The sequence below is a fragment of the Thermobia domestica genome, chromosome 9, assembly GCF_964235325.1.
Source record: "Thermobia domestica chromosome 9, izTheDome1.hap1.1, whole genome shotgun sequence".
Classification (NCBI taxonomy): Eukaryota; Metazoa; Arthropoda; class Insecta; order Zygentoma; family Lepismatidae; genus Thermobia; species Thermobia domestica.
The window spans coordinates 269,483,460-269,509,907 of record NC_137462.1 but is presented as its reverse complement, the minus strand read 5'-3'; the positions used below and the strand labels follow the sequence as shown (position 1 = coordinate 269,509,907).

The 26,448-nt window shown below is 37.3% G+C and overlaps 1 protein-coding gene across 3 annotated transcripts in view; it reads left to right on the top strand.

Moving 5' to 3' along the window:
* The window catches only part of LOC145660696 (DNA damage-regulated autophagy modulator protein 1-like), a 208,221-nt gene that overhangs the window by 168,045 nt on the left and 13,728 nt on the right, over positions 1-26,448 (top strand). Inside the window, exons 5-7 of one of the 3 annotated variants that reach the window (XM_081726047.1) lie at positions 5,378-5,555; positions 10,632-10,720; positions 17,533-17,641. In XM_081726047.1, coding sequence (XP_081582173.1) covers positions 5,378-5,555; positions 10,632-10,720; positions 17,533-17,556 — 291 coding nt within the window. In that variant the 3' untranslated portion in view covers positions 17,557-17,641. Of the gene's footprint in view, positions 1-5,377; positions 5,556-10,631; positions 10,721-17,532; positions 17,676-26,448 lie in introns of those variants that run through there. The other 2 variants (XM_081726046.1, XM_081726045.1) reach the window with 2 other exon arrangements.

The window sequence follows — 26,448 nt, the reverse complement described above, 5'->3', positions numbered from 1 at the left end:
GTCCAATTATAAATAGCACATCAAATGAAAGAGCAACTCAAATAGTTTTGTGCGGATGCACTGTTTCCTCTGTCTACCGTTAGAAAGCGCTAGTAGCAAAGATGGCGATTAGTGAGCACAAAGCTTTTTGTGTTTTACGTTTTGCAAACACTGAAACTGTAGTTACAGTGCAACCGTCTGTGTGCAGAATTTTAATGAGACGCTTACAACTACGTCCTTATCGTATGTAGTTGCTACAAGCTTTAAGGCCTACAAAATACGATTTACGTGCCAACTTTGTAAATGAAATGTTGCTGCATGCTGATGAAGATTTTCTGGATGGCGTCGTCTTCAGTGATGAATCGACATTTCATCTAAGTGGTGATATGAACACTCATAATGTTCTCATCTGGGGGTTAGCAAATTCCCACGAGATGCTACAGTTGCAACGAGACCCCTAAATTGAATATGTTTTGTGCCATATCCCAGTGAAAAGTTTATGGCTCTTTCTCACCTATCGACTCGATGTGTGTCATGTGACGAATTTCGCTCACAGTGAACACTTGTAGCGAAAACTGCTTGATTTGTTGTATCACTTTATGTATTATATATAAATATACGTTAAATGTAATAAATACTACGAAGCCTTAAAACCCCGATTTTCATTTTGAAACACCCTGTATTACTAGCGTGTAATACTACTTGACAAGTATCATGAATCTAAATGACAAAACATTTCTTCATACAGAGCACTTGCTGAAAGAAACAAAATACTGTATACGGTATCTATTTCTGGCCTTTATTTAAAAAAAAAAAACACTATTATTATTTATTTATTTATTTGTTTAAAACTTAATTTTCAACGAACTTACAAAATTGGTTACTTAATTATCTATGTCTCTGATTGGTACGGCAACTTGGACATTAGTCCCAGGCGTGGTCAGAGTGACTTTAACGGCTGGGATACTGCGGGGTGGAAGGCAACGGGTAACCACCACTCTATTTTCCCTAGTTTGCTGGCAACACAAAGAGAACATATGAACAATGGTCTTTCGCAGGTCAAAATGTAGTTCCGGAGGTAAAATATCCCCCCATTCGGATCTCCGGGAGGGGGATGGCTTGGGAAGGACTATTGGGCGAGAAAGTAACGATGGGGAGAAGACATCAGAGAAAGAAAGACAAGGAAGAGCAAAAGGGTTAGGATAGGGACATGGAACGTACGTACTATGTTACAGGGAGGAAAATTAGAAAATCTTAAAGAAGAAATGAAGCAAAATAATTTAGATTAGGTAGGCGTTTGTGAAGTTAGATGGGAAGGTAATGGGGTATTGAACAGCGAAGGATAGAGAATGTTTTATTCAGGTAATGAAAAGGGCGGTCATAATGGCGTGGGAATAATTCTTGGAAAGCGCTTAAAGGAGAAGGTAGTGAAAGTAGAATTTATTGATGATAGAGTTATGATGTTAAGACTTAAAGGAAAAACGAAGGATCTAGTGGTGATACAGACATATGCACTGACGACTTCGCATGCAAGTGAAGAAGTAGAGGAAAATTATGAGAAAATAGAAGAAATTATAGATAGGGAGAAGAAGGGTGCATGCATAATTCTAATGGGAGATTTCAATGCAGTTGTGGGAGAAAAACAGGAAGGTAGTATCGTAGGCAAATATGGTTTTGGGCGAAAGAAATGAAAGGGGAGAGGGACTGGTGAATTTCTGTAGACAGAATTCATTAGTAATTGGGAACACTTGGTTCAATCAGCACAAGAGAAGAAGATATACATGGAAATCACCAATAGACGGCGGAAGATTTCAGATAGACTATGTTATGATTCAGGACAGGTATCGGAATAGCTTAAAGAAAGCGAAGACCCTTCCCGGGGCTGATATTTTCTCTGATCATAATCCTGTGCTGGCCGAAGTAGATATTCAACTGAAAAATGTAGGCAGAAGAAAAGTAGGTAACAAAATGTTGAATACTGAAAAGTTGAAAAACGAGGAAATAAGAAATCTTTTCGTTAAAAAAATTCGAAGAAAAATGTTCAAACGAGGAAAGAATAGGAGCAGGTAGTAACGCACGGTGGGAACATATTAAACGTTGCTTACAGCAGGCTGCAGAAGAAGCAGTAGGTTACCGCGAACACAAAACTGCTAAGAAACCATGGATTACAGAGCAGATGTTGCAGAAAATGAGGGAGAGGAAGATGTGGAAACAGGTTGATACAGAAGAGGGCAGAAAGATGTACAAAAAAGTTAAATAATGAATTGCGAAGAGAAACAGACAGAGCGAGGGAAGAGTTTTACAAAAGAAAATGCGAGGACATAGAAGATTTAGAAAGAGTTGGAAAATATGAGGAAATGTACAAGGAGGTGAAATATATGGAATTTCGGAGGAAACAAGGGAGTATTATGATGGCAGTAGAAAATAAGAATGGGAAGGTAGTCAGCGAGAGAAATGAGGTCATAGGAAGGTGGAAAGAATGCGTTGAAGATTTATATGAGAGTAGGGATAGACCGTGTAGCCTAAATGTTGAAGTAGAAAATGAAGTAGGCGAGGATGATAAAGGATTTAGTATTCTTAGGGATGAGTTTGAAAAGGCTATATCCGAGATTAGGAATGGAAGGCAACCGGAATAGATAACATACCAATCGAATTCATTAAAAATATAGGAGACAAGGGAAAGAAAGAATGACATGTATGAAACAGGAGAATGGCCAAAAGACTTTCTGAAAACGATCATGATACCGATGGCTAAGAAATCGAACCCAAAGAGATGTGAAGATTATAGAACTATTAGTCTCATATCTCATGCAGCTAAAATACTGGTCCGAATACTGAACAGAAGGTTATATGAAAGAACGAATAAAGAAGTTGAGGAGGAGCAGGACGGGTTCAGAAGAGGCAAGGGCACAAGAGATGCAATTGGATTATTAAGGGCGATCGGTGAAAGATTTATAGAAAAAGGGAAAGAGGTGTATGTTGTATTTATTGATCTAGAAAAGGCTTTTGACCGCGTGAATTGGGAATTGTTGTTGGGAGTTCTAACGAAGATATGGTTGGAATGGAAAGATAGAAGACTAATAAGAAACTTATATCTGAACCAACAAGTAAGTGTTAGGATAGAGGAAGAACTGACGGAAGAGAGTGCAATTGAAAGGGGAGTTCGACAAGGATGCTGCATCTCGCCAACACTATTTAATGTCTATCTAGAAGAGATAGTGAAAAAGAGTTTACATGATGATGATGGCATTTCGGTAGGAGGTAGAATGATTAGATGCATAAGATTTGCAGACTATATGGCGCTTGTTGCAGAATCTGAAAAGAAAATCAATAAAATGTTAGAAAACCTGAAGATGGGCTTTGAAGAATATGGGATGAAAATAAATGTTAGAAAGACAAAAGCCATGGTGATTGGAACGAAGGGGTCTGTGTCAAATATAAAAGTAGGAGGGGAGAAAATAGAACAAGTGAATAGTTTTCGATTTCTAGGTAGTATTCTTAGTAATAACATGAAGTGCGAACGTGAAATAAAAGCAAGGATAGGAATGGCGAGAGAAGCCTTTTGGAGGAAGAAAAGTCTGTTTTGTGGGACCTTGAATAAAGAAGCGAGAAAAAGACTCATAAAATGCTTCGTGTGGAGTGTTGTACTGTATGGGGCGGAAACGTGAACATTACGTAAAGGTGATGAAAATCGACTGGAAGCCTTCGAAATGTGGGTGTGGAGAAGAATGGAAAGAATTAGTTGGGTCGAGCGGAAAACGAATGAGAGAGTGTTAAAAATGGTGGGTGAGAAAAGAACACTTTTAGATATTAGGAAGAGAAAGAGAAACTGGTTGGGACATTGCCTAAGAAGAGATTGTATCATGAGGGACGTCCTAGATGGTATGGTGGCGGGAAAGAGAGGGAGGGGGCGAAGGAGACTACAATTAATGGATGATATAAAAACAGAAAGATCATACGCGAAAACGAAAAGGTTAGCGGAGGACCATGGAGCATGGAAGCTTCTCAGCTGCAGCAAGTGACCTGCCAATAAAGGCAGAATACCTATGATGATGCTGTGTCTGTCTGTTATTTGCAATTTTTTCAATTTTGAACCCTGCATTCGATAGAGCATCAAAAACTATCTGAGAAAGTGATGGAATTTTTCGCGTCACTCTTACCGTTCCCGAGATGGCCAAAAATGACCGATTTCCGGAGATTTAAGGAGCCATATCTCGAGAACTGTAAGTCATAGAGAGATCATATTGGTGTTGATAAATACCTAAGAGGATGGGGAACCGTTTGGAACCAAAGAGTAACCGACGGCCACTGATCAATTGGCTACTGGCCAACTGGCCACCCTTCCCCAGATATTGGCCAAAAAAGTTCTAATTTCGGGAGATTTAAAGAGCCATATCTCGAGAACTGTAAATCATAGAGAGTGGATATTTTGCGAATTTTTGCGAGAAACAGTACAAGGTGCGGATAAAAAGATTTTACTTTTACATGTAGGGATAATCACAGTTATCCTTCTCGTTCCATCTCTCCATTCTTTTTAAGTTCGTTCTGATAATGCTCTTGGAGCATTCTCAACTGGTTACAGTTTGGATACAATTCATTTACCACCGTCGCGTCGTAAAATCAGAATCTCCAGTTAGAGGCGAAAAGAGAAAGATGTGTATCACTATTACACGCATTTACACTCATGTCCAAAATTATTGTCGCATATCTATAACTGTCTTCTTGTAAGAATATAATTTGATAATGATTTTGATAATGATTTTGACTACTTTTAATACTGATACTGCGTGTATAAACGGGAAATGTATATTTCGAGTAAATTTCATAGGAAGAGAATTATAAATACGAAAATTAGAATGGGTAAAACAAAATGTTGCTAAATGGACAAGAAGTTTTATTTTCGTTTTATTGTTCTTATTTACTGCTCTTTTGACATGAAATTTGCCACATACATGTCTTTGCTGATTATACACATACTAACATTATAAGAAATATCGGACGAATTCGTTATCAAATTATATTCATACAACAACATATTTATAGACATGCGACAATAATTTTGGACATGACTGTACATGCATAATAAACGAATGTAAAGAAAGGGTTCGATGACCCAGTGGTAAAGCGCTCACTTCTAGTGCGAACGATCTCTAGTTCGAATCCAGGTCTTATCAGTTTGAAGTGAACAAAACATTAGATCCAAGAATTTTCACGGAATTCTCCCATTTCCTCCCACATTCCCATTCCACAAATTATTTCATAAAATCATTGTTTCGTTAATCATTTGTCTCCTTCAGCCAAGAAGACAGAATCATGGTACGGAAAAGCAAAAAAAAAAAAAATGTAAAGATGGTCTTAATATATATTTGAATTTACCTTTTTTCTTTCTTTTTTTCAGATGTCAGGCGAAACAGAGATTCACAACGGAGGAGCATTAATGGTGTTCTTTTGTGGAACTCTCTACATGTTTCTGCAAACAGTGATAACGTACAGAATGGTGCCTGAATATAATGCACGACGAATAGCTCATATTAGGCTCATCCTCACATTATTAGCAATGATATGCTTCGCAATAAGTATCCTTTATTATTATTATTATTATTATTATTATTATTATTATTATTATTATTATTATTATTATTATTATTATTATTATTATTATTACAATTCTTGTTAGTTTTCTAAACATCTATAAATGCTGTATTTGTTACTTTTGTACTGTATATATGGTGTAAGTTCATTAATGTACTAAATGTCGGGAGGTGATTTCTGTCTCCGAGATAAAATGAAAAGTATAAACCAACCTCGCTGTAAAACTGCCTCGGGGCTATAGCCACCCGAAAATTATCAGAAATGGAAAAACAACCATATTCGAGAACATGTCGAATCGAAATCGGGTAAAATGGAGTAACCATACTAATCTTTGTAAGAAAATTCATTCAGGTACTAAACATCCCCACGAGAATAGCCGTTTTTTCAAACACTTATAAGGAAAGATGGAGATGATAAAATAAATTGGTAATTAAATCAGTAGGTGAATCGGGAACAGGCTAAATGGTCACGAATCATATTGCAGAATCTAATTACGAATCATATTGCGTAATCTAGGTTAACGTGTGATATTTAGTGGAATATAAGAGTCACTTTTTTAAAAACCACCAAAAATGTTGAGAGATGCGTATAATCGAGATTTATCTAGAGCTATCACTTTCTTTCTTCATTGTCTGCTGATAGTGTATTAGTACGAATATAGCCGAATATGTTCATTTTCCCTTCCATTTCCTGTGAAATTTTGGTTTTCACAAAACTACGATTAGTTATCTCGAGTAATAATGCGTTTTATGCTAAATGTATCGAATTACAGTGACTGCTTCTTGAAGTTTCTTTGTATCTTGAAATCATTAGTTAATGTAAGCGCGTCGAAGGCGCCCTTCAAACGTCTGATTTTCAGATCCAGGAGTTGTAACCGAATTTCGAAAGCATTGCCATTGGAGTAAATACCGTATGTAGATGTTTTTTTCGCAATGAGTCTACCGTATTTGAATGAAAAGTATAATAAATCATACACTGATATTAATTTCGTATTAGGAGGGACACATTTCGGTGACAATTGATTCATTTAAACAACTTTTAGGAAACAAACTTCAGAGTCTTCATCCCGGCGAAATTAAAATACCGCTAATTTTACAGTAATTATGTGATATCTTCAAATAGATAAAAGATAATTGAAATACGGAACAAGAGCGCCCTAGACAATATTATTTTGCGTGAGGTACCGTTATCACAACTCACCTAGTGGCTTTCCGTTTTCAGCTGTTTAGAAACGCGAAAATAAATGCCGATTTTCAAAATGGCTCGAAATCGAAAGTAGATAAGTGAGTCGTGATAACGGTTTCTCATGTAAAATAATATTGTCTGAGGCGCCCTTGTTTCACATTTCGATCATCTTTTATCTATTTGAAGATATCACATAATTACTGTAAAATTAGCGGTATTCTAATTTCGCCGGGATGAAGACGCAAAACCTGGCAACATAGCATTGAGCACCACGTGCGCGCAGACAGCTGTCAGAAAGGACAAGTAATATCAACTGCAGTAATTGAGGCCTATTCCCGAAGAAGGGCACATAGACCCTTTCCGTGAATGGAGAAAATGAGCCTTAAAGATTTTATCAGAGCATATAACAATAACATATGCTCTGATAAAATCTTTAAGGCTCATTTTCTCCATTCACGGAAACGGTCTATGTGCCCTTCTTCCGGAATAGGCCTCAATTATTTTATTCTATATTTAAATCAAATTTTATAACTGTTTATCTATTTTAGCAGTCAACTTTTATCTCTCATTGTTTTTATTTTAGAAGCTTTTATTTATTATGGACGACATTGTGTTGTCAATTGGCATTTAAGTGACAGGGAGAAATAACTTCTCTTCTTATGACCCTATTGAACCCCCAAATAACCAATCAGTCTATTGTGTGGTAAATTCCATTTTAGATACCTTTCTCTGTTCATTTACAACTTGCTTAATTGCTGAAAGTGCAAGTAAATCATTTCGTAGATTACAGTACACAATATTGTACTTATTTATTTTCACTTCTATATTGAAATTATTCATCGACTCACAGTAAATGTTCAGTATCCTGTAAGTTTTTACCATACAATTAAGTTGTAGGCGTAAATTCAATTCACTCCCGCCAGGTTAATAGAACTCACGTTAAGTAGGGTTTAGATTAGGTTAGGATAGTTTAGGTTAGATCAAGTTTATTTTCGTTCAGGTTAGATTATATTATATTCTGTTTCTTTACCATGATATAAGTAATCGCGACGGGGCTTAACGGAATTTTAACCGAAATTGTTAAACGTTTGAAAGAAATTAAAGGAAAATAATAAAATTGTGACAAAGCTAAATATAACTCTGAAACTAATTTTAAACTCTTGCGAATATATTTTGATTTGATTCACTGATTAATCAAAACATCGTACTGGATTTCCATCAGACCTTATATATACATATCCTCAGATCAAGTCAAATAATAAAATTTTATTAATATTTTCTCTTTGTTCTTCCTATTTAGTTTATTACTCTTCATCATCCCCAACAACACTGTCACACAATTTGGTTTCTTCTCCATCTATATGTGTATATTATGTCAGGCACAATATTGATTAAACTGAGAGAGAGAGAGAGAGAGAGAGAGAGAGAGAGAGAGACAAGGGATGAAGAAGTGAGTTGCAAGAAGACTTAAGCTTCATAACGGAAAATACAGAACACCTTTGAAGCTTCTTCCACTTTGCAATGATATTTATATATTTTTCTTTACAACTTTAGGAAATAAATTGTCATTGGTGAAGAAATTACCAGATTTTTCTTCACGTGACATCAAAAGGTAGAAAAGCAATTTTTTTACTATATATAAAGGTAACCAAGAAACTTATGTCGCTTTTTGTGGAGGTCTGTATTCCATTGGCCCTCATGCAGTGAGTTGAATGCGAATGGAGATAAAGCGAAGGTCAGTTGTTGGAGTGGGTGTATCCAACGTCCTTAAGAACAGCGAATATGGGACCTCTGCATAGCATCATAAGGACATGCTTGCTGTACTAGTTTAAACTGAGGTCAAATGCCGCTGCAGCGGGGCGAAAGATATACCAGGTGCTTGGTGAGGGCATCGTGACTATGCGGATATTGCAGCGATGGTTTAACAAGTTTAAGGACGGTGACGAAACACTTGACACACCACGTGCCGGAAGACCAACACATGTACAAAATGAGCAATTGCTCAGGCAGCAATTAAGGCAAGCAATGGCCAGATATGTGAGGAACAGACTACAATTCAGTGAGTGGAGAAATCATTCGCCAGCATCTCCATCAACTTGGGAAGCACTACAAGTTGGGTCGATGGGTCCCACATGATTTGACTCTGGGTCAGAAGGCAACGCGACCAGACACCTGTGTTTCTTTGCTGTCTCGTCTGAGGAAAGAGAGATGTCTGGACAGTGTGTTGAGATGTGATGAGAAGTGGGTTATGTACGAAGCTTCACCGCGCTTCCCATGAACCGCTCATCATTGGTTAGCATCCCACGAACCGGTTCCAAAACAGCCAAAACCAGTACTGCACCAGAAGATCCTCCTGTATGTTTGGTGGACCGCTCGCGGCGTCGTACATCGGAAACTGCTACCAGCTGGTCAGAGCTTCTTTCAACTATCTACTGTCAGCAATTGAGTCGTGTTCAAGAAAAACTCAAAACTCTGGAGCCAACACTTCTGCATCGCACCCTCCTGTCACAGGACAACGCTAAGCTCCACATGGCTAGGATGTCCCGAGACACCATTCTACGCCTTGGATGGAAAACACTAATGCATCCGCCATAATCCCCTAACATTGCACCGTCCGATTATCACATGTTCCATTCCTTGGACAATCACCTTAGAGGACGCCAGTTCAAATCCCTAGTAGAGGTGCAAAATGCACTTGATACCTTCTTCGCTTCACGGCCGCGACGGAATCCATGATCTTCTAGAACGTTTGCAGAAGGTCGTTGATGCTGATGGGTGATATTTTTGATCTTTCAGGTACGTCTTCCGTGACATATCGATGTTCGAAGGTGGTAGACGTATAAGCGACAGAATTTTCTTGGTTATCTTATGCAAATTTGGAACTAATAATCTAGGAATTGAAACGAAATGTTTACGTTTAGACTAGGTATTTACATGCCGTCCCACAGTTATGCCGTTTACGGTGAAGGAGATGGATAATTAACAGAAGTGAGTGATTAAAAATGATTGACAAAGAATGGAATGAGAATGTAGAAGGAACTGTGAAACTCCGAGAAAAGCTACGTACATGATGTTGTACATTACAAACTCACGTGCCTGGGATCGAACCAGAAACTTTTCACACCAAAGGTGAGCGCTCTACCACTGAGGCACAATGCCAATCCAGGAATTGAACTGGTCTATCGAAGAGTAAAAGTGCGGGGAGACGACGCTCACCCACCTTCAGAAAATATGTACGGCGTGCCCCCAGTTCCTAAGAAATGATAATGGACAAAGATAGGGCAGGGGGACGGCGTGACGTCATGCCGCTACTTACCGTCCCCCTACCTTTTCAGATCCACTTTTACCCCCGGGGTCTATCATATATAATTATAATTGTGTCAAGGTAAATTACACAGTAATATAACTTTACTTGTTTAACAACGTACGTTAAGTAACAAACATTTATGTTGATGAAACGTTTTTGTTTAATGTAGTAATTTAATATTTGAATTGTTCGTAAATAATCAGCATTTAACGAAGCTTGCTGAGAACAGCCGCAGGAATAACAAGATTTATGTTATAAAATGTACTGAAATGTTGAACAAAAAGTCAGGAATTTATATCGAGAAATAGCAAGTACAGAGACCAAATATTCGAGAATATCTTAGAAACAATCTTGTAAAGCAAAGCAAATGTCAGTCTTCAAGAAATATGTTTATTTACTAGTTTCTTTTAAGATGAATTTATGTGTATATGTGTCTATACTTTCGTACAGTCACTCAGAATAAGAATTGTTATTTTCAAAGTAAAAATATTCCTGGTGGATAATCTGTGTCGGCTTGTACAATGATGGAATTCTAAAACATCTACCTTCATTTCCTTGACACTTCCAGTAATGACTGTTGGCACTGTAGGAAAAATGATTTGGGAAAGATCCAACAATCATTCACATACTCGATACCAGAGACAACAGCATGATCAGGTAAAATCAGCCTTTTGATTTTGTTTTCCTTAGATTTTAGCTTAGAATATTTTGCTGCTTTGATGTTTACTTCTTGAGTTTCACGCTTTCAAAGCTAAAATATTTATTTTCAAACTTCGGTAAAGCATCAGAGGATAACTATGTAAGGTGATAAAACAGGGATAAAACGAAGCTATTCATTGGACGTCACTTATCTTCACACCGATCCATAGATTGTGCCATTCAACTACTGCCTAATAGCGAGTGTGAAAACGCATCGAGTTCAATCAAAACAACCGCCAAGTGTGAACTGTATGATTCGATTCGAGAGTTGGTCTTGAAATTTCAGGGAACTCAACAAACACTCAAGAAATCGAAACCTACGCTCTTCTGAAACACATGTTATTTCACGCGTTCAGCAAGGTTGCTTGCCGTCACAGATTTCCACTCATGGTCGCCTTTGTTGTGTACGTCGGTAACTGTTTCTTTAAACTGCCTGCAGCAAGTCTAAACACAGTCATCACTTATTAAACTCAAGCGATAATCATTACTAATTTGACGATGAATACCAGCTGTATTATTCCCTTCCGCCAGGAGAAATCGAATTACACAACGTAGTTCACACTTGGCGAGCGCTTCTTTTGCAGTCGATGTGCTTTCACACTTGCAGCTTTACAATGGCTGAACAACAGTGTTTGTCTGTCAATATGTTAGCTGAGCGACGTCGAATACAGCTTTGTTGTGTCCCCATTTCGTCATCGCACGTGCTTCTGCTCTGAAAGCTTAACATATGTTGAAAAAATAGTCCTCGTATTCGCTTTATGACACTTTCATAAATATTCTTTAAAATTGCCACGGGTAATTTAGTACTGTCATACTGTATAAACAGTTACTTTATACTACTATATTTTAATCTTCTTGCTATGGATTTCAGATTTAAAATATGTGCCTAAAATTTAGATTAATTATGCCCTTGATCATACTCGTTACATCTAAGGGAAAAGTGTCACCGATTTGTACCTTAAAGTTTATTTTTGGTGTTGATTTGTATAAACATAGTTGTATATTTGAGTATATGCCTAATATTGTATCACTTACGTATTATTTTAACTCTATCACATACTTATTACTTGGACTCCTAAGGATATGATGAAAGTCTCATGTTCGTCTTGTCCATCTGTCCATCTGTCATCTTACTTAGGTATACGTTACGAATTGATTCAGAAGCTTAGATTTCAGAATACGTAGACTCATAAATATGGAGTGAGTGCTTCTTGGTTCCAATAATGATTATAGAGATCAGTAAACAATATCAAAATCTTGTATTTTATTCAAATATATATAGTAAGTAACTGAAAACTATAGAATTTTAACTTCGCAATTTAGTAGCTCGTGACCCAAAAGGATGTGGCAAACTTTCAAATTATGTTATACGTAAGAATAGGAGAATACATATTGGATCGTTGGATAAATTCGTTGCATTTTGTAAATCACCGTACCTTTATCAACACAACACAATACTCTCTGACTCCGCAGTGGTCTGCATTGTCAGGAACTATTTGCCAACGCCGCTGGAAGAGTTCAATGTAGCGCCTGTACAAATTCTATGCTTCTGAATTGAAGAAATCAGTGAGCTAAGTTTTAAGAGCAGCTTCGTCTGGAAGCACTTCTCCCTAAATATCGTTTGAAATGAAAAAATGAAATTTTTGAGTTTTACGTCCCACGGTTATGCCGGCTAGGCTAAAGGAGACGGTGATTGTGAGAAATGAATGAAATGAAGAAAGTCGGAGGGAACGGGAGAACCCCGAGAAAACCCACGCACACGGTGTTTGCCCACCACAAAGTTCACTTGGCGGGAGCAGGGTTTAAACCAGCGACCCCATGCACCAGAGGTGAACCCTCTACCACTGAGCCACCGCGGCCCCGAGTAAAAATGGGAATTTGTAGGTGTAACGTCAGGGAAATAGGATGCGGGGCGGAATAGTTTACCAGCTGAGTTCTTTAACAGCTTCTGTAAATTTGGCTGAGTGTGGGCTTGTATTAGCATGCAGTAACAACACTTGATGCCCTGAACGTTTGTCTGCAACAGGACTGTGATTCCTAAATTTTTGTTATACATGGCAGAAATAATCTTATCGTTCCCTGCAAGCTGTTCACAGTGAAGGATGTCCTCTTTGTACCACCACACAATCAAGATAATTTTTATGGAGGAAAACTGTTTTTTTACGAGATACTCAACATGATTTTTGTGGATAGGCACTATTTTAAAAGCACGGGGAGTTGGTTTCTCGGGTAGACTTAGCCACTCTTCTATCTCCCTAATGTTGGCATACAGACAATATTTTTCACCACCTGTAACAATGTTCCGAAGGAACGATTAGTTGTAATCGCAAGCTAACAGATGACAGAAAGCAATGACATACGTACGGTTAAAGGCTGATTATTGTTTTCATCACTTAACACATGGTTATCCACGCATACGATTTATCCTAATGATACACAATAGTTAAGTGATCATAGTTTAATAATCTGTACAGTCCGCAGCAAAAAACCTGCAACATGAGCATATAAGTTTATTGTGAAACGACGAAATACTTTGCTTCAAAATAAGTGTGCATTGGACGACGCCGAGGTTTCCCCTGACGTGATTCGTGCCACTTAGACGTTATGTTGATTCCTGCGCTGTTAGGTGTAGTTTCACAATAAACTTACATGGTCATGTTGCAGGTTTTTTGCTGCGGACTGTACCAGTTCTTATTTAGTCTTAACGAGGATTCTCTTCAACAAGATTACTTAAACGATATTTTTCAAAATGTAAGTGGTCCTGACCGTGAGACATCAAATAAATCAAACGCTTTTCCTGGAAACGAGAAAACAATTTCCTTGCAATAGCACCAGTTCCGTGCACAGCACAGATTGTTTGGGCCCTTCTTGTTGCATTTGATTCTCGGTTAAACTCGAAGAGTAGAAGGTGCCGAAAATGTTTGTAATACGTCCATGTGACACTCCAACTTGACTGCAAAAATATACAAAACTGGCGTTGATATACAATACACGATGCCCTTCACCGACACGAAACAACAATTTAAAGAATACGATGAAATAACGGACAGAGAACTCTTGGCACTAAAAATATATTAATTGAGCATCCAAGAATAGACTTCATCTAAATCCTTATCTCGCTATTAAGTTCGTGGTGGACAACATCATGTTCGTGGGTTTTCTCGGAGTAATCCCGTTTCCTCCCAGTTTCTCATTCCACTTATTCTTCCATCATCTTTTACTTACTTAGCATAATCTTGGGGCTTAAAGGTTTTTCTGATGCCTTTAAATGTTTAATTTCAAAATAGTGCTAAATCATTCCTCTTTTTTTGTTAAAATTTTGTTTTCTATACTGTATGTTTCTCATAAAAATTATACATACTTTGTGTACCATACTGATAAGTTTCGTTTAATGACGTTCTAAAGTGCCATTCTATAGATATACCACGTTGACTTGAGACCTTGTCTTCCGTTCCAAGCGGTGCTATCGGCTGGAGAAATTCCACTCTCTTTCGATAGAGCTCTCTCGCTTAGCAAGAGCTGAATCCTTATTGGTTCAACGCGTGGGTCTGAGCTTTAGTTCGCATTTTTGCCACGGCTCAAGACATTTTGGCAGCGTTATAGTCATGCTATTTTGTAGGTAAACATGGCGGTGTTGAAAAGTTAACATGTTTAACTCTACAAGTGTGTAAAAGAAAAGTATCACCTATAAGAAAACTTCTACATAATATTAAATATAGCACTGGTTAAAGCTTGCCCAATAAAGCAAAACAATGACATTATTGTTAAAATTTGCAGCGATAACATTTATATGTAGGCCTATTTTGTTATCGGGCAACTAGGACGATAGTCCGTACCTTATGATAACAAATCTTGTGTCCAGACTTGTTTAAACTTGTTTTATTTCTGCTGTTAAAGATATAATAAGTGAGGAAGCCATAAGTGATTGAAGTGTATTTTTAATTTCTGCAAAATGAATGATAAATATTAAGGAAGTACAAAGTTTAAAAGTAACAAAAATAGTTTAATTTATTGAAATAATTATCGTGGTAAGTTTTGGTGGATAGTAAAGTAATTGTAAACAAATTTGACCCGCAATATTTAATTATATATATGTGTTACAAATTATAAAAATTATGTACCTCACTTACAACGAAAAAAAAAAAATAAATAAATTAGAGAAGAGAGAGATTTGATAGAAGTATTGGCACAGAACAAAATTTTAGGTGTGTGTGAACACCATGCCGCAAACCTCATCTTTCTATTGCTCGCGAGAGATAGCATGAGCTATGAGAAGCGGGAGGTAGGAAGAACGCTAATCGCTGCGAGGGTGACAGTGGAGAGAGAGGGAAGATTTTTTGGTAGTGTTTCTAACCCATGCCGATACTAACCTCCAACATAAGTAACAACAATGGATAATAACTACTTAACGCAACTTATATATATTATGATAGGCTTACCTGTAGCTTCAGGTATTTATAAAGGCTCAATACCGTCCATACAATCCATCTCATCATCATCGTCTTCCGTCTCGTCGTCTCTTTCTTCAGAAGAGTCACTATTACTGTCACTGTCCTCGGCTAAGTTTATTGTAACTTTTTCAGTAAGAACGTCTAACTGAGGTTCCATTTGCAAATATGCTTGTTCACATCTTCGTACTTTATCACACCTAGCCTTCCACTCTTCCGCTGTTATCATTGTAAATTTCTCTTCGGCGAGTTTCATCGCATCGATAATGGAAAAAGTGGTATTTCTTGCTGCTACATATTCTTTGACTGCAGCCCAAATCAACTCTATCGGGTTTAGATCAGGATGATACGGGGGCAAACGAAGAACTGTATGTCCATATTCAGCAAGGAGCGAATCTACTTTAAATATCCGAAAACGAGCTTTATTGGCTTTGATTAAATTATAAAGTTCTGGCTTGTACATATTTTCTCTGAAAGGAATATTGTGTCTTACAAGCCAATCGATCATTACAGCTTTACGAGATGATGATGTCGGTGAAGGATCTAAACAGACATTGTGATATGGTGCATTGTCTATCACAAGAACTGAATTACTTGGCAAGTTAGGAATTAGTGGCAAGAACTGAATTCAACCACTTTTCATAGTTTTCATAATTCATGTCGTCGTGATAATCGCCAGATTTCGTTCCAGATTTGAACATGACTAACGCGTCTGGAATGAAACCGTTTTCTCCGCCAGCATGCATGATTATTACGCGTTGTCCTTTAGACATTGGTGTGAGTAAACCTGTATTCTTCTTATCGCTCCACGCGTGTTGTTTTGTGTGATTGCAAGTACGTCTCATCCACGTAAATTATGGGGCGGTTCTGCGTTCTGTAATGATCTATAGCTCGCAAATAAGCCAACCTCTTTGACCGAAATTCATCTTTTTCAATAAGTAGTCGTCTATTGTTTTCAGCCTTAATCCATCTAAATCCTAAGGAACGGATTATTTTCCGTAAAGACCAAGTGCTTCCATTAAAATTAATCTTTTCTCGAAGTACTCGCAACAGTGATTTTACAGAAGGTCGTTGACCGTGAACAATATGAAATTCATTAATTGTTCGACGAATAACGCATTTGTCAAAATCATCCACTGAAATTTTTGTTTTTCGTTGTGCTCGCTTTTTATTCGGAGTAGAAAAGCTCGTTCCCGTGATTTTGTTTTTTTCCCGCTCACTCAAAACACGTTTTAGTGTACTTACTGAAACACCGGTAGCTTCAGATACTCGCTTTTGCACTTGTTTTACATTAATTGGATTTCCACTGTCAGCCTCTCTCTTCATAAAATCATAAACATTAACCAAAATCTCTCTGCTTTGGCTGTGAATTACTTTTGATCCTCCGAGTTTTCCGCTCTTCTTACCCTCCATTATGATTTTTTTAAAAAGGAACAAACCAGCACACAACACAGACTAAAATAACACAGAACTATGCACAAAGAACCACTCTTCACTGAACACAAGAACACTGTGTCCAGTTTGGCTTCTGCATGTGTCTCTTAAGACGCCCCCATCTGTGTCATAAATAACCACCCCGGGAGGGAGGGTACCAATAGGACCATTTTGTTTTACCAGAGAAAATGACAAACTTTCCTGTATGAGAGGGGAAGGAGTTGACAGGTCTGTAGCTACGATTTCCCTAAGGCTAGGACATGAGTCGTGGTCCCCAGAATGAATGGATTGCAAATATAGGTGGTGTTATGTGATATAATTTTTAGTTATTTCAGTTTACTTTACGATCATCATGTATTAAAAAAAATAAACGAGTAAGGAAACTAACGGACCGAGTGCACTTTTACATCTTATTAAATAAATATGCTACTTTATTGTTCAGATTTTTCTAAATGAAGATGAGAAATGCAGGCTGCAGATTGATTCAAAGTGTCTGTTATCCCTTCCCAGAAATGCTTCAAATCGACAAATTCTAGTTCACCGCTGTGGCAGTTAGCAACACTATTACGATTGCCTGATCCTTTCAAGTGTTGGTGGCGGAATTCAAGGTCATAGCTCATGCTATCCCTCATGCCCATAGATCATTTCTGACTTATACGCGATAAAATTTGGAAACATCATTTTGAAATACCCTGTATATGAATGACAGTAGATCGGTTTATGAAGAAAGTGAAGTAACCAACTTCTTTTTGAACACGAATTAATAAGGTAGTCCTGAAAATTTAAGAATTGCAAATGGTTTGTACAAATCGATGGTAGGTTAATGAAGAATTTGTTATTAAATAAAAATTAACTTAATCAGTATACTTAAATTTTTCTCAAATGTAGCGTATCTGTAAAGTTACAATATGAAAACAATCATAAAATCCTTAACAAATCTCCCAGATCAACTGATATATTATATCGGCATATTTGATTGGCAAGAGGGAAAGTATCACCATTCAATCTATCTTAGAACACCAGAAGATAAGGTATGTTCCATATTTGGGGAATATCATTGTTTAATTAACAAATTCTACTAATGCAAATTCTAACTTGATACATATATTATGGAACTAACCAACTTCAACAATACAAATTGTAATTTGTTGTATTTCTAAATTAACCAATGTAATTTCTAGCATGATGTATTGTGAAAACTAACCAGAAGGTTCTGTGAAACTAACAAATTCTAAAACTACAAGTTATAACTTAATGGTTTTTATAAGTTTTCTTACATTTGTCAAAAACTACAAAAATCAAAGAATTACGCAACATTTTATCTGTACATTTTCCTAACAAGGTTTAAATAAGCCAGTAAGCCAGTCAATGTTCTTGAGATAATCTATATTTGTGCCCAGTTTGTCTCTAAGCCAACACAATATACCGTATTAATCCAAATATAATATGAGCCACACTCACATATGAACCGCATCCTAAAATTTCAAGGAATGGGAGGGCAAAAACTACAAAATAACCGAGGGAAGAAAAGAAAATACAGGTAATTTGTTTATCGGCAAGTTCAAGGAAATATGACTAGGTAGGTACAGTACATATTTTATTTTATCTTAGGTTCGATGATGCTTCCTTCTTTACACGATCGTTCTTATTGGCGATATGCTATAGTAGAATAACTTCAGTAGGTAGAAACGAATACCAGTGTCAGCTTCAGATAGGGTTACCAACCTTCCGGTATTTTACGGAACAGTTCGGTTTCTGACCTCCTTGTCTGGTGTCCGGTACGACCTCAAAACCGGACATGTCCGGTAATTTTTCCTCTTACTAAGTCTATGCAGAACCACTATGTCGAACGCGTCTTCAGTTTTACGATCTTCGGAGTGACGAAAGGAATCGTTTGTCGATGAGCATGGTTAAAGCAAAGCTTATATAATTCTTTCTGATATCGATCTGTTGTTCACGGAATTTGCTGAAGAGTTGAAGGCAGGAAAATTTACTGAACTTTATAAAACTGCTAAAGGTCAACAAAAGTACATTTTCAAGAGCTCAGTGAGCAGTGGTTCATCCTCAGCGACATCTTCCAATTAAATAACACATCCAGATCCAGTAAAAGTATGTAGGCATTATGAGTATGACTAGGCATTACGAGGCATTACCAGCTCCAACGAAGCTGGTAAGAGTTATTTTTCAAGTATATTTTGTGCATGCCATAATTATATTGCCAATTATATTTGCTTTTCCGTTTTAAATACGATGTATTATTGATGGTAGACTACAAAAATTACATGTGCCGCCGAATCAACCAAAACTGGAATAAGTAAGTTTAGTAAATGCTTCAAAAGCAACTAAAGATATTAATTTTGAACTCTGAATCGTTTAATTTTGTGTGGAGTAACTAGTTTCAGGTTGTTAACATTTTTTAACGAGCGATGACGTCACAATTTTAAGAGTAGGTATATATGTACTCCAGGAGAGTATCCGGTAATTCCATTTTTCAAAAGTTGACAATCCTAACTTGAGAATAACGAACGTAATCTTAACGAGAGAACCAAAGAGTACGTTTTGGCAATACTATTGTTGGATAACATTACGGTATCTACAACGAACAAGTTTCTATAATGCTATTATTTCAAAATAAAAATGAGCACATTTTTAACAGCATACACTGAGAGGAAAAAAATTGTAGGTGGCGTACTTAAAAAGATAGGTTACATGCGTAATTCCTGTAATTTTTGGACTTAACGTACAGCAGACGTATACCTGGAAACGTATGTTTTATAATACTTTCTGTATAAGTGTTCCATCTATACGTACTTTCCGTATGAAACAATATAGGCGGTCAGGATCTCACATACAAATGGACGTATATAACATATAGCTGACGAAGGTAACATAAGTATATGCATGTGATATACGGAAAACTGTTAGATGTCAGACATCCTGCAACGGCATGATGTAACACCTAAGGGCAGTGCCTATGTAGCATACGTATAATGTATGTCCCGTACTGACTACATATTTCTATAGTAAGCAAGAGGGTACCGTATATTTGTACAATATACCGCTGTCTGGAGAACGGATTTTTCTCTGTGTACGATATAAGGAAACACCATAATTTTTGTAAGGTCGCGAATATAAAACACATCTTAATTTTTTACAATTGATATTTGGATAACATGCGCAGCTTATATTTGGGTGAACACGGTAATTGATTTGAAGGCTTTTTATTGACAATTGAAGTATATTAAAATCATAAAGTATTACACTAAATATTGTTTCTTAAGTACTAACTAGTTACACACAGAAATTTTAATGTTTTATTTATTATTATTTTCACAGTATTTTGGAAAATGTGGGACGAAACCAATCATCACCTATAATCGTTTGCAATTTTTTTTAAATTAATCTCAAGGAAAATTCATATATTTAAAATACATACGCAATTTTATTGTGACTTTTCACTGAAATAAAGAATACAAACTTTTTTGTTTCGGAAAACAACAGGCAAATGTCTAATTACAGTTTTCCATCATTGTATGATAATACACTTTAAAATTCAAATATAGTAACATAGTAATAAAATAGCAAAATACATATTTTACACTTAAAATACATATACCACGATATACCGCTCATTTATTTAGAATATAATTGTGTCTATAACTAAAAATATCTATTTCTGGGTGCTCTTGTGACATCTTAGGCTATTATACAATAAACACATTTTTCTGACAGACGATACATCCAATGCATTAGTCCTTTGCGCTGAGAGATGGAATACAAGGTCTGTATGATAAGTAATGAGACTCGCCGCGCCGCGGCGCGCGTGTCGCTGGAGCGGGTTTGTCGGTGATGGAGGATGTAGGGGGGGGTCCGAGCAAAGCAACGCACCGCGCGTCAGTTGGCTCCGAGCCTTAGTGGAGCGCGGACAAGCCTTGGACAAAGCCCTTGTGAACATTCTTGTCACGGCGGAAAATCAACAAACATGGAGGGTTCCATCGAACAGCGTTATGCGATCAAATTTTGCGTTCGCCTGGGGAAAACGGCTACTCAGACGCTTTCTCTCATCACGGAGGCCTACAAAGAGGAAGCCCTATCCAAAGCCCAGGTGTTTCGTTGGCACAGTGCGTTCCGGAACGGCCGGGAAAGCGTTGAGGATCTGGAGAGGGCTGGACGCCCGACAACAGTGACTACGGACGAAACTGTGGCAAAAGTGAGGGATCTCCTGAACTCAGACCGTCGATTATCGTTGAGATTGATTGCTGATGAACTCGATATGAACCACACAACAGTGCACAAGATTGTGACGGAACAATTGGGAATGAGAAAAATCTGTGCGAAACTGGTGCCGCGAGTGTTGACTGACGAACAAAAGCAACGACGTGTTGATTGTTGTCAGGAACTGTTGAACCTCATGAACAGTGACCCTAACTTTGAAGATGACGTCATAACAGGTGACGAGTCGTGGGTGTTCCAGTACGACCCTGAAACGAAACGTCAAAGCGCGGAGTGGCACACTCCTGCGTCCCCGCGCCCCAAGAAGGCCAGAATGTCGAAGTCAAAGGTGAAAACAATGTTGATTGTTTTTTTTGACAATGTGGGGGTGGTCCACAAGGAGTTTGTACCCCAAGGACAAGCCGTCAACGCCGCCTTCTACAAACAAGTCCTTGAGAGACTGCACAGGAGCGTCAAGCGGAAAAGACCGGCGATCGCTAGCCGGTGGAAGTTGCATCACGACAATGCCCCTGCCCACACCGCCTTCTTAGTGACCTCCTTTTTGACCCGGATTGGGGTGGAAGTCCTTCCACAACCACCCTACAGCCCAGATGTGAGCCCGGCCGACTTCTTCCTCTTCCCGAAGCTGAAGCCACGCTTGAAAGGAACCCGTTTTGCAGACGTCACAGCCATCCAAGCAGCCGTGACCACATTTCTAAAGGACATGCCGGCTGCTGACTTCCAGGGGGCGTTTGCAGCGTGGAAACATCGATTGCAGAAGTGCATCGACGCAAGAGGAGAGTACTTCGAAAGCTTTTAAGTCCCTGTACAGATCAGATCAATAAAACAATGTTTCCAGACCTGGTCTCATTACTTATCATACAAACCCTGTATGCTATTATGGGGTCTGGTTGCTCTATGTGGGACGTGAAGTTTGATTTCTGATAGCAAATATTCTGAATCTACTGTACTATGAATTATTTTGTGTAAGAAAAGATAAAACGAAATGAATTCTCCTGCTTTCAAATGATTGTATTGCTTCGAACATCCTCGTGCTTCTCAAATTTCAGATATAGCCCTATTTCTTTATATGTCAAAAAGCGCACAAGTTTATTTTGAATATTTCCGATTTTGTTTAGTATATTTTTTACTATTATATAACCCTATATTATTGCTGCATATTCCACCTTACAAGGAGGGTGTCCGAAGTGTAAATCTCAGATTTCAAAAAGGTTTCTGCAGATCGTTAGGGGAGCTCATGGAATAAAGATCGGCACAACAAATTTCGGCGGAACCCTATATTTGGGTGGGACAGTGCCCCATTTGCGATTTTCAGCTTTCGTAGTAAAAATCGGTCTTTTGATTTGAAAATTGACTTGTGTGTGGGGGGCGGTTCCCCTCACAAGTGGGAGCACCAACTTTTGGAAACCTTAAAGTTTCCAAGATTAATTTCTTTTGCTTTTTTAATTGCTCATTTCCGGAGATTCATGTCATGTACAGCCATGAAATCTATGAAATCTCTTTTGGCTTCAATGAACTTTGCATACGCAAAATTGGAAATAGATGAACATTTGTCATTCCATGTTCCTTGATTACCAATTTGAGCTTCCCACCGGTAAAGTTGCGACGCATGTTTTACTTTTTAAATATATAGTTTGTACACTTGAATTTCTTTTTACCTCCAGGACTTGATTTAGATTTCCAAAACTTGCCGACTTTTTTCTTGTACTCTGTTCGTACTGCATCGCCTTTAGGGATGTCATTTTTTATAACTTCGCATTCCGGATCGTCTACGGCTATGGTCACTGTTAAGCATTAATCGATGTCGAGTTCTGCCGTCTTTTCGACAACAAAAATGGGATCTTTCAAACCACATTGTAAAATATCAATGAAAGATTATGCCAATTCTTTTTTTTTTTTATCTGTAATAATCTTTGCTACATATTTTTCAGCAGGAAATGCAGTTTGTAAAAGTGAAATGATATTCACAGGATTCATTATGAGCCTTCACGTGTTCAAAACGTATCCAATTTACTAGCACGTATGTTAATACATAAATACAGTGAACCTAAACAAAATTCATAACGCGACATAAGACACTGGCTTCCTAATAACATAATGCAATCTCTATATAAGGCGATAACTCGAAACAGCGTCTGTCCAAGGACGCGTGCATTTGGCGAATGAAGTAAATAGGTTTGTCGCGCATGGTTTAAAAAGCGCCAAATTAACTGTGAGTGTATTTAACATTATACACGCAATCTTTTCGTCGTTTACCCCGCCTGGGGTTCCTTTTAATTTTGTTTGTACAATATAGAATTGATTGTGCTCTATTTTTGAATACTAATTTTATAATTTTAAAATACTCATAAGTACCAAATAAATGCATGTACAAAGTTTGTCCATGTCTAAATTAGTTTATTTGTTTTAGGTCAGACAGGCTTCGCTGAAGCAGCAGTTGGGTAAGCAAGTGGAGAGAGGTCCTCGCTCCCGCGCCCTGAGTAATCCAAAGTCATTTTTCTTTGTTCGTTACGTTCCCTATACTATTTCTATTAGCCACAAAGTAACTAACGGGCTTTCTAGTACAAGTATCAAAAGATTCTGCAGTACATACTTGCTTATCGTTAATTATAAAATATCAAATATTAACACAATTTAAAGTAAATATGACATCACCTACATTGTAATATCATTGTTGCTACTAATACCGGATGAGCGTTCCATTTCTGAAAAACATACAATCCATACAGTAACCACTGATTCTACCATACTCCTATTTCAAGCCCTTTAGTTCTCTTTCAACTTGTAATTTAGCATCCCAGAAACTAGGTAGAGACCTGTGCCGCACATGTACTCCACAAAGTACTTTTAATCACATATTTGAATTCAGCTCGTCAAAATGAACAGAGAACATATATCAAATTTGTGAGGGGGACCCCTACACGCATAGGTATTCCAAACCCACAATTAAAGTATCTTTAGGCAAATGAAAACGAATGACAACGATTGTAGACAATAAGTCAATTTTCAAATCAAAAGACCGATTTTTACTACGAAAGCCGAAAATTGCAAATGGGGCACTGCCCCACCCAAATATGGGGTTCCGCCGAAATTTGTTGTGCCGATCTTTATTCCATGAGCCCCCCTAACAATCTGCACAAACCTTTTTGAAATCTGAGATTTACACTTCGTACACCCTCCTTGTTAGACATTACATACGCAGTGTAAAGTGTTTTGAGAACATTAGTAGTAGAGAAATCACAGCCAAGGTTCCTAAAGGCCTCATCAACTACTTTGTTGACATGGATATCGAAGGATAGGTTTGACTGTAGAGTGACTCCAAGATCAGTTATATGATCCATTCTAATAAATAACATAAACGATCAGAAATTTAACATACGTAACTAAGGAGCGTTCGTGTACCTTATCAAGTTTTCACAATTAAAGTGATTTTTACTTTCTAAAAGTGCTTTTATGCCTAATTGCACATGCTAGATCATTGTTTTCTGCGAACATCAAATCGAACAGCTGATCATACGGTAGTATGTTGCATTTATATTCTAATATTCTTAAAGGTCATATATGTAATATAGCTAAAAGTAATTTTGTTTGTTTTCCATTAAGATGTATAAAACATACATTAAGTTCGTTAATATATTTTAGATCCTTGAGTGTTTTGGGAACTACTATTCATTTAATGAATGTTGAACAACCTTTCTTAATATTTAATGAAACTATTTTTAATATCATGGGATTGACTAAAACACTAATATTCTGTTCTGACATTTGAACATTTAAATTGATATAAACTAACTTCCGTCTCTATTTGTATTCTCTCGATCAGACATATGTGATTATCACAGTGCGTTCTACTTTGAAATGGTATTGCATTAATCAGAGTTGAAGACATGTGGGAGTTGACAGGCTATTCCAACTTAACTGTAACTCTCCGTTGTAATAATACAAAGTTGTATTAGTTTGATTAATTCTCAATATTTTTTAAATTTTTAACCGCTTCCGACGTTTCCAGAAACTAGGAGGAAAACAGTTTGTTTATATTTCAAAACAAAACAAAAAAAAAAAAAATTATTTATCTTTAGTTAGGCAAGGGGATATACAGGGTGTATCAAAACTCCTCTGTTATGAGTTAAAGATATGCAAAATTGGAAAGAGAAAATATTTGGAAATACAGTAGGAAGTCGAAAATCCGAACTAATTGGGACCACAAGTAGTTCGGATTTTCAAATTGTTCGGATTTTTTAAAATGACCAAGAAAATGCCATTTAGGCTTAAATATGCTGTACGGCATGCTCTTTTATCGATACAGTGGTTATACTGTACATACAGTAATTACAATACTATACGTAAGGCTACTTACATTTAATGTTTCTGAAGAAGCTGCTCGTACACTAAATTACACTGTTCTTGTAACTCATACTTAAATCTTAAATTGTATAGGCCTAAGGGAAAATAAAAATAAAAAATGTATGACAAACAATTACATATGAATGAGCTATTGCAAGAACAGTGACTTCACATAAACCCGACGGACAACTCAACATACATGTGTTCACATTCTCAAGAAAATTATACTTGTTTAACAGGGAAGTGATTGATGTAACACGTAATGATGCACACGAGTCGAGACACCTCTCAACTCGACTTGACTCGAATTTGAGTCGAGACACACTTTGTAAAATTCGAGACAAGTCAAGACAAATGTATCTCTCGACTCGAATTTTGGAGTCGAGACACGAGTCGAGTCGAGACTGCTTGTAAAAATCTCGACTCGACTCGAATGTCTTGAAAATCTTTCTATAATGTTTAATATTATTTTGAAGAAAGTATTCACTCAGAAATCGCCTTAAAACTAATTCCAGTATTTATTACTTTAGAAAGATACAGAACACATAGACTTAATAGTTATTCTTTCGAGATTAAGATTTAATTTTCAGCTCAATTCACTTAATTAAAACTAATAATTAATGTCGTGATATTTGATTTACTTCAAATATAATAATAATAATAATTGATTATCCAGTTTATATAAAACTATTATTCGTAGCCTATATCTACTTTGTATAAAACTATTGCGATAAAGAGAACTTCATAAATTCTCTGGAGCAATTGGCAGTCTATAGTAATTTAGCATTTATAATTATTGTGTTTTCGTTCCCATGAACGCAATTGGGCTGGATTATTAGCTTCCCCAACTATTTTGAGGCTTTAATGTGTTGCAGCATATCACGAGCTACGGATAATATATAATGTAACATTTGTTGTATGTACTTCACATATTATGATACGAGACTATTTTACATAGTATATTCCAATAAATGGACTGCTTGGATACCAAGAACGAAACGAGAGGGTGCGAATCCGTCGTGTTACAAGAGAACAGCTCCTTGACACCTGTGGGACGATGACAATGGCGGCGGCTTAATTATGCTCTGGGGAACATTCACATGAGCATCCATGTGTCTAGTGGAACTCTAGCAAGGCATCATGACAGCCGAGGCGTATCGCACACTGCTTGCAGAATACGTACACCCCTTCATGAGGACCATGTTTCCCAACGGTAGTGGCATTTTT